General features: G+C 33.5%; 1 protein-coding gene and 1 pseudogene across 1 annotated transcript; both read left to right on the forward strand.

The window, feature by feature from the left end:
* The first annotated feature begins 339 nt into the window (after positions 1 to 339).
* On the forward strand, positions 340 to 1,228 carry LOC147786907 (putative disease resistance protein RGA1; annotated as a pseudogene).
* Positions 1,229 to 6,360: 5,132 nt separating this feature from the next.
* Positions 6,361 to 6,777, forward strand: LOC111805579 (protein RALF-like 9). The gene has a single exon (XM_023690694.2). It carries the CDS (start codon positions 6,407 to 6,409, stop codon positions 6,752 to 6,754), a length of 348 nt encoding a protein of 115 aa, XP_023546462.2. The 5' UTR covers positions 6,361 to 6,406; the 3' UTR covers positions 6,755 to 6,777.
* The last annotated feature ends 2,351 nt before the right edge of the window (positions 6,778 to 9,128 follow it).

The following is a 9,128-nucleotide window of genomic DNA, read 5'->3' on the forward strand; positions in this document are numbered from 1 at the left end:
TAAAAAATTTAGTGGCATAAGAATGGTGAAATCGAATTTGGAAAATCTAGTGAGAATTGAATTATCAAAGGAAGATCTTATTTTATTTACAATCAAATTAAGTGTGGATCATCTACCATCTTCCTCATTGAAACAATGTTTTGCCTACGGTTCAAATTTTCCATAAGACTTGTTAAAAAACTTGTTCAAATGTGGGTAGCACAAGGGTTTATTCAACTACCCAATGGAAGCAATGTAACAATGTAGGATATTGGAGCGAGATATTTGGATATTTTGTTGTCTCGTTCCTTGTTTCAAGATGTTTTCAAGAATGAGAGAGGAAAATTTATATATGGTAAGATGCATGATCTTATATATGAGGTCGTATGTGCTATTTCAAATGATCAACATTTGAGAGAGGACCTTATACCAGATGGAAAATCTCATGGTGATGAAGTTCTTTTGATCCGTCAAAGAAGAAGAACATTTTATTGTTGTGAAAATGTATCATTTGGTAATCAAGATAATATCACTAACTTCATCTACTTGCATGTTTTCATTATTAATGGTGAGTTCCTAATTGAATTTCCTGATACAATCGGTAAATGGAAGCATTTGAGGTATCTTGACATTTCAAATGCTAGAATATGTAAACTTCCAAAATCTATTGTTTTGCTTTACAATTTGCAAACTTTGAAGCTTCCATGGTTAAACTTTCCTATGAAGTTGAGAAAGTTGGTCAATTTAAGGCATTTAGAATTGAAGGCGTTTTCTTTACATCATCAAATGGTTAAACATTTAAGTCGAATGACTCAACTTCAAACGCTTACCTTTTTTGTAGTTAGGTCTGATGAAGGATATAAGATTGAGGAACTTGGACCTTTAAAAAAACCTTAAAGATCACTTATGGCTTCTAAAACTCGAGCAAGTCAGAAGTAAAAAGGAGGCCATGGCTACAAATTTAGTAGAGAAGGAAAATATTTCTAGTCTATATTTTCGATGGAGTTTTGAGAGGAAAGACCATGGTGACAATGATATGAAGGTGTTGGAAGAGCTTCAACCACACATAAACCTTCAAGCATTGTGTATTGTTCACTTTGCAAGTGAACTTATGTCCCGTGGTATTTTTGTTGAAAACTTAATTATGCTTAAGCTAGAGTCTTGCATAAGATGTAAAACTTTACCAATGCTGGGACAGTTGTCCAAACTTGAGGTTTTTAAAATTTATGACCTAAGAGGTGTAAAATGAGTATGGACAGTTTACAGCAATGGAAAGATGTTGCTACAGTGACGAATTGTACAACTTTTCCTAAACTCGAAAGCTTAACCATTCCTCTTGTCTCAAACTAACGAATATTCCAAACATTTTTGCAACTCATAGCCAGAGGTTGGAAGCTGACACTATTAATGCAAGGTTATTTTCATGTTTTCAAAGTCCTCCAAAACCTTCTATCTCTAAGCATTTATGATTGTACAAGTTTGGTAAAGCTGCCAAACTGGTCAGAATGTTGTAGCTCACTCGAAAATTTGTGGATATGCGACTTTTGAGATGATATTTCGTTTCCAAATTTGCAAAATATGCAAAACTTGTCTTCATTAGAAATCGGAAACTTTCATAATTTTCCAGAGAGGCTCGATGGTATTCATAACTTGAAAACATTAATAGTTAAAGGGCCCATGGAGGGTCGTGATTGGAGTCGATTCATACCCTTCAAGTCACTTGAAGTTATTGAGTTGCATGAAATAGGAATTAATAGTTTAACACAACTTCCTCAACAGCTTGAGCTCCTCACTTCATTAAGATCGTTGCATATTGAGAGTTTTAATAGCATTGAATCTTTGCTAGAATGGTTGGAAAACGTTACATCTTTGGAGACATTGGAATTATTGGAGTGCAAAAATTTGAAAAACTTGTCCTCGAAAGAAGCCATGTCAAATCTAACTAGATTGAATCGTTTGGAAGTGTATGAATGTTTCCAACTTAAAGTTGGTGAAGGTAGTGTTGAACGGGAAACTTTTTCCCATGCACCGAACGTCTGTGTATTCAATGTAATTATTTTTAGTCTTTAGTTCCTTTTTTCTCATAGTTGTTTGAATGTATTCATTAGCGGAAGTTCAACAATTGTATTAATTTTGTTACTATATTAATTTCTTCGACTTTACTTTCTCGATTGAACCATTGTGGAGATATGTGTAGCAATTATGAACAATTGTAGAGATATGTGTAGCAATTAAGAAAAAGAAAACACAGGGTTGATTCTTCTAATTCTGTTCGACATTTTTCTTCTCATTTCGAGTTAACATATGTCATGTTAAAAGATCATCATTACTCTAATAGAGTCAAGTTCAATCATTACAAGAGTCCAATCTAGATATTTTAAGAATATTTTAGAAGAATACAAAATTGTGGTTCAAATTGTCTAGCCTCTCCGGTAAATACCCATCCACTTAGACCAAGCTTGTATCCAAGAAAAAACAAAATGTAGTAGTGTCGTAAATAGTGTCTTGTAATCTCTTATTGATTGATCTTAATAAAATGTGTGTTTTCCACAAAAGAGTTGCGTTAACGTTTCAGTGTTCGAGTCTTGACATTATTGTGGTTGTTTGGATTTTGTGTGAACCAGAAAATTCAAACTTGCTACCTATGAATAAAGGGTATTGCAACTCGAGCCATATCGACATTTATAGTAATTTTTAGTTGATTTACTTATTAAATCTTTAGAGTAATCCAAATTTTTCACTAGGAGATCATGATATAATTTTAATTTTATTTGTTTATAAGGAAAAAAATCGCTTGATTAAAATTTTATTAACTTACTAATGGCAGACTTTCTAAAGTTTGGATCGATGTTTGGGGTGGTAGAATCAAATTGTACAACTTTTCCTCGTCTCGAAAACTTAATCATTAATTCTTGTCTCAAACCAACGAATATTTCAAACATGTTTTCATAACATAGAAAAATTACAAGTTCATGGGCCGATAGAGGATTATGATTGGAGTTCATTCAAACACTTTAATTTGCTTGAAATTTTATATTGTGTGAAATAAAAACCAATTATTTAACCCAACTTTCTCGACAACTTAAGCACCTCACTACTTGAAGATCGTTGCGTGTTGAGTATTTTAATGGCATTGAATCTTGGAAAATGCTACATATTTATAGACATTGGTGATTGTCAAATGCATAAATTTGAAAAGCTTGTCATGGAAGAAGTCATGTCAAATCTAGCTAGATTAACACAATTGACAGTGTTTCAATCCTATTAAAGTAACAAAGGCACACATATTATTATTTTATTTTATTTGAAGTTTTCGATGTTCATGGATTCACATTTTAATTCAGACCTTATTTGCTCGGAAGAACCACAAACGATTAGCATAGGAGGATTCTTGTGGAGTTTTGGTGGGGTGGAAGCGTTGAGGAAGATAGTGAAAGTAAAGGGCGAGCAAAGATAAAGGTGATCCTTAGCACACATCTATAACCATTCATATCATAGATTCAGACTAATATTTAAAATATGGATTTGACAATGGATGATCTTGTCAATCTCACGTTCGTCAAAACGGTAACCTAATTTGAAGTGAGATGTTCCCTAGTGTTACAGAGAGATGGATGGTTTGTGTTTTTGGTTTAGTCGTTGGAAAACAATCGCGAGTTGTTTCAATCTCTATTGTGTAGCTCTTTGTTTATCTTCGATTTATGTTTGATTTGGAGTTCCTCACGGCCTCGGTTGTAAATTAGTAAGTTTCTAGCCTTTTATTTCATATTAAGTCGACATTCATGATATTTTGTTAATATTTTTATTACATTCTATCAATTTTTTTAAGATATAATTAAAATGTATTCACACTTCATATCAATATTAAACCAAATCAATACTTTAAACCAAGGTTCTAAAATGAAAGTCTATCAACCACGAGCATTCTTACAAGACAAGACAAGACAAGAATAAATAAATAAATAAATTCTTGTTTCAAATGGGCTGGTTTTTCCTAGTTTTGTTTCTAAATTGCAAAATTGATCTAAAATGTCCCAACACTTTGGCTTGTACTTCAATCTCTTAAGATAATGAAGGGTGTAATAATGTTCTTGTCAGCCATTCTTGCCTTGATGCTTAGGATTATAAATGGTGTTAGAAAAGGTTTTTTAATTCGTTGAAACCGTAAGATGGTGACTTAATAAGCTTGACCTGTCAAAAGAAGTTATTAATTAGATCAATTTTAGAATAATTATTTAGTAGTCATTGATTTGAAAGTTTAGGAGATGATTAAACGACACGTTAGTAATTGATTTGAAAGCTTAGGAGATCCATCGTTAGTACTTGCTTAATTTGAATAAAAAGTTTAGGAACTTGAGCTCCACTATAAATATGTATGCTATCAGAAAAAATATATATATAAATAAATAAAAAATAATAAAGCATAAATGCTTAACGTTCCTCTATTCAAAATCTCTCTCCCCTCAAGTCGTTTTTCCGCTTCAGTTATTTGTTTCGATGTATTTGGATCGTAGGCAATTTCGAACCGGAACAAACCCTCTATACACAATAACCTAAGTGATGTTGACGAAACTGAGGTAGACACAATAACCTATGGTTTTGTAACATGAGCGACAAAAATTATTTTCTTGTGTTTGATGATGTTTGGAATGAGAAATCTTATCTATAGAATGAGTCGAGGACTTGTTTGCTAAAGATCAATCAAAATATTGGAAGTGCTATTTGTTGGCTAAAGATCAATCAAGATATTGGGAGTGCTATAATTGTGACTACTAGGAATGACGAAGTTGTAAAATTTGTGGAGACACGTTACAAACATCATTTGAGACAGTTATCAGATGATCATTGCTAATCTTTATTTAAAAAATGTGCATTTTGAAGTAATATACCAATAATTTCTAATGTAATTCAAGAAGAGCTTGTTAAAAAATTATGTGCATACTATGAGGGATGGTGAAAGAAGACGTTAATTATTAGGAATTGCAATCAAATGTAAAAGTTAAGCCACAATCAAGTTAAGGGATAAGGTATTTTGATATTTTGTTGTCTCGCTCCTTGTTTCAAGATGTTGTCAAGGATAAGCACGGAAATGTTGAATATTATAAGATGCATGATCGTATATATGACGTCTCATGCGCTATTTCAAATGATCAAAATGCGAGATTGGACCTTTTAATGATTGGAAAATCTCAAGAGGATGAAGTCCTTTCGATCCGTCAATGAATAAAAACACTTTGTTCCAATGAAATTATAAACGTTGATAATCAAGATAAGATCACTAACGTCATCTACTTGCGCGTTTTAGTTATTGATTATAAGTTCATAACTTAATTGTCCGATACCATCGTTAAATTGAAGCTTAAATTGAAGCATTTGAGGTATCTTGGCATTTCAGAGTCTAGAACCTGCTTTACAATTTGGAGACATTTCAATTTGATTTTAATTTTTTTAGTTTGAAGCTTAACTTTTCTTAGATCTTGAAACTCATTCATTCTTGTTTCAAACTTGAAACAATTTGCTACTCATAGCCAGATTGGAAGTTGATACCGTTAATGCAAGATTATTTTCAAGCGGTCAAAGTCCTCCAAAAGTTCGGTCTCTACGCATTTATAATCGTACAAGTTTGATAAAACTACCAAACTGGTTTGAACTCAGCAACTCGCTCGAAGATTTGGGGATAGACTACTTTTGTGATGATACTTTGCCTCCAAATTTGCAAAATATCCAAAATTTTTCTTCATTAAGAGTGTATTCAAATAATTATAAATGGTGGATAAATAATTTTTTTTTTAACAATCCGACAACCCAATCTGAACCCAACCCGAACCCAACGTAAAAATAGAGGGTTGAGTTGAGTTGTTTGAGTTGTGAAAATTTTCGAGTTGGGTTGGGTTACCACTCCAACCAACTCGAACTTTTGGGTTGGGTCAAAAAAATCCCTCAACCCAATTCAACCCCGACCATGTACACCCTACTTAGAGTGCCATGTATTGTGCCTACGACTAGCTGCTCTTTTGATTATTGCATTTATTATGAGTTTCATTTTTTTAAAAATAATTTACTAAAAATCATATCAACTTTTGACTGACTCAAAATCTATTGAGGGGCGGTTAAGCATCAAGAAAATTTCAAATTTGATTAAAAAAGATAATTTTATTATTATTTTTTTTTTAAAAAAAAACTAATATAAGAACTTTATTGTTAGCATAAAATAAGGTTGTCATTTGGTCCAACTTACAAACTTGTCAAAATGTTAACCATACCATTTAAATCGTATTTTTTATGGGTTAGATTTTAAAGAGATAAAAATAATCACAACAAGCTAAAAATAACTAATGGTGTATATATAAATACATCTAGAGTATTTCCCATTAAATCATTCCAAAAGTTAGTTTTGTGTTAGTTTTTGTTATCGACAATTATCATCATGTCGAAGGGAACCATGGTTATTTTTATTGTGGTTCTCTTTGTTAGCATTAACATGATTGAGATAACAAATGCAACACATTACATCAATTACGATCCTTTGAAAAAAAACCGTGATCTTGTATGTAGCCCAACTCATCCTGACCTTTGTAAAACGACTCCTGCAAATCCATATCAAAGAGGTTGTAATCCGATCGATCGTTGCAGAGGAGCTGAAAGCGATGATATCATAGATAATGATGAAGAAGATGATATCACAAATAATGATGAAGAAGATGATATCATAGATAATGATGAAGGATATGATAATGCGAGTTGCCCAGCAATAAGTCCTAATGGAGAACTTTAAATTAATTATGTAATAAACTATATTATTGTTGTTTTATTCCTAAGAGATACGACATCTATATGTTTGTAAGAATATTAATATTAACTCCATAAAATTTCTAGTATAATTCATGTCATGAGTTTTGTTTTTACGACATTCGTACTATAAATTACTTTAGAATTCATCCATCTGTCCTAGTAGAAAGACACAGTATTCGGAATGGAAAGAAAACAAAAGAAAACAATAATTGAAATAGATCTACGCTTCTTGGAGGTGCAATTTTCAAATTAAAAAAATTCATTATGTCGTGTATCCCCGATTAATGTAACCTCAGATGCTTTAATTGTCGATTCTAGTATCGAGCGAGTGTAACCTATGGATTAAGTTTAAAATTATAGGGTCGATTCCAGCTTAGTCAAGAAGGAGGTGGCTCCAACTTAAGTCATACATTACATGAATTCTTGCTAAGAAAACTTCGACCTACATGCAAACTTAGTGTACAATATAAATATTTGGTTGTGGATTCAGAATTGAATGATTAGGTAGCATGGTTGTCAACAAATGTTTTCAATCTCTTCAATTAATGACCTTCATTTCCTGCCATGTAGGATGTTACATAAATTTTGTCAATTACTACCTATTTTCCCGACCATTTGCCCAATTTAAAAGTGATTTTTAGTTGCTAACTAATATGGGATGAAAGTGTCTCACATTGGATAATTTAGGGAATTGTCATGAATTTATAATCTAAGAATACACTCTCGAGTGGGATGAGGCCTTTTGGGAAGTCCAAAGCAAAGCCATGAGAGCTTATACTTAAAGTGGACAATATCGTACCATTGTGGAGAGTCGTGTTCGTCTAACATGGTATTAGAGTCATGCCCTAAACCTTAATCGTGCCAATAGATAGGCAAATCCTCGAATGTCGAACAAAGGACTCCAAAAAGAAAAAAGAGTCAAGCCTCCTCGAAGGCAGTAAAAAATGACTACGACTCCAAAGGAGTCAAGCCTCAATTAAGGGAAGGCAAAAAATGACTAAGACTCCAAAGGAGTCAAGCCTCAATTAAGGGGAGGCGTACTTTGTTCGAGGGGAGGTGTTGTAAGATTCCAAAGGAGTCAAGCCTCGATTAAGGGGAGGCGTACTTTGTTCGAGGGGAGGTGCGAGGGGAGGTGTTGTAAGACTCCAAAGGAGTCAAGCCTCGATTAAGGGGAGGCGTACTTTGTTCGAGGGGAGGTGTTGTAAGACTCCAAAGGAGTCAAGCCTCGATTAAGGGGAGGCGTACTTTGTTCGAGGGGAGGTGCGAGGGGAGGTGTTGTAAGACTCCAAAGGAGTCAAGCCTCAATTAAGGGGAGGCGTACTTTGTTCGAGGGGAGGTGTTGTAAGACTCCAAAGGAGTCAAGCCTCGATTAAGGGGAGGTGTACTTTGTTCGAGGGGAGGTGTTGGATGAAACTGTCCCACATTGGATAATTTAGGGAATGGTCATAGGTTTATAATCTAAGAATACACTCTCCATTGAGATGAGGCCTTTTGGGAACCCCAATGCAAAGCCATGAGAGCTTATCATACAATTGTGGAGAGTCGTGTTCGTCTAACAAAGATTGTCGGTTTATATAAAAAAAAATTAGAGAAATTATTATTTTTGAATGCTACTACAATGCCTGGAGTGGTTTCATGACTAATTCTAAGATAATATGTTGGCCTCCAACTTATTGATGTATATATATGTATACATACCTATATAACTTTGAGTTTCTATTACTAATTGCAAATCACTCCGAAAATCTTCATTTTTGGTTTATTATTTCGTGCATTTTTGCATGGTGATCGGTATTAATTTATTTACATGATAATTTAGGTTTGGAGTACGACCGTCGTTAGAACGAAAGGGTCTCCTGTATGAGTATTACCTTAGGGCCTTTCTCATAGGCCAAAGTGACTCAAGGCGCTCCTCGCGCAAAACCGATGAAGAACCTAGACATTCATTGTAACGACTCTAAATTTGTACTTATTTAGAATAGCTACCTTCGTCATCATCTATACTCATGTGTAAATCTAATATTTAAAAATTCCTCATAAAATTAAACATTTAAAACTTCCTCATAAACATAAATTCCACCTTAAAACACTGCCATGGTTCGGAAAAATCTTTTATATGTACAACAAAATACAAATACAAAGACTCTATTCTAACCTAAGTCTAAGAAAGTAAGTACAACTATCTTATGCACGTGTCATGGTCTCGACTCAGGCGTGTTGGGATTGCTTTTACCTAAAAAGAAAAAATTACCTAAAAAGAAAAAAGAAGTATCACAATGCTTAATTATTTTAAGAAATACTTAGCAAATGACCCCACCATTAGGGTCAGTGAATGCAAACACGTGCAACTCATGATT

This window comes from Cucurbita pepo, chromosome 18, assembly GCF_057944985.1.
Source record: "Cucurbita pepo subsp. pepo isolate OVF chromosome 18, ASM5794498v1, whole genome shotgun sequence".
NCBI lineage: Eukaryota > Viridiplantae > Streptophyta > Magnoliopsida > Cucurbitales > Cucurbitaceae > Cucurbita > Cucurbita pepo.

What these genes read in the sequence shown, in the direction of transcription:
- LOC111805579 (XM_023690694.2), top strand. Translation starts at nt 6,407, where the DNA reads ATGTCGAAGGGAACCATGGTTATTTTTATTGTGGTTCTCTTTGTTAGC.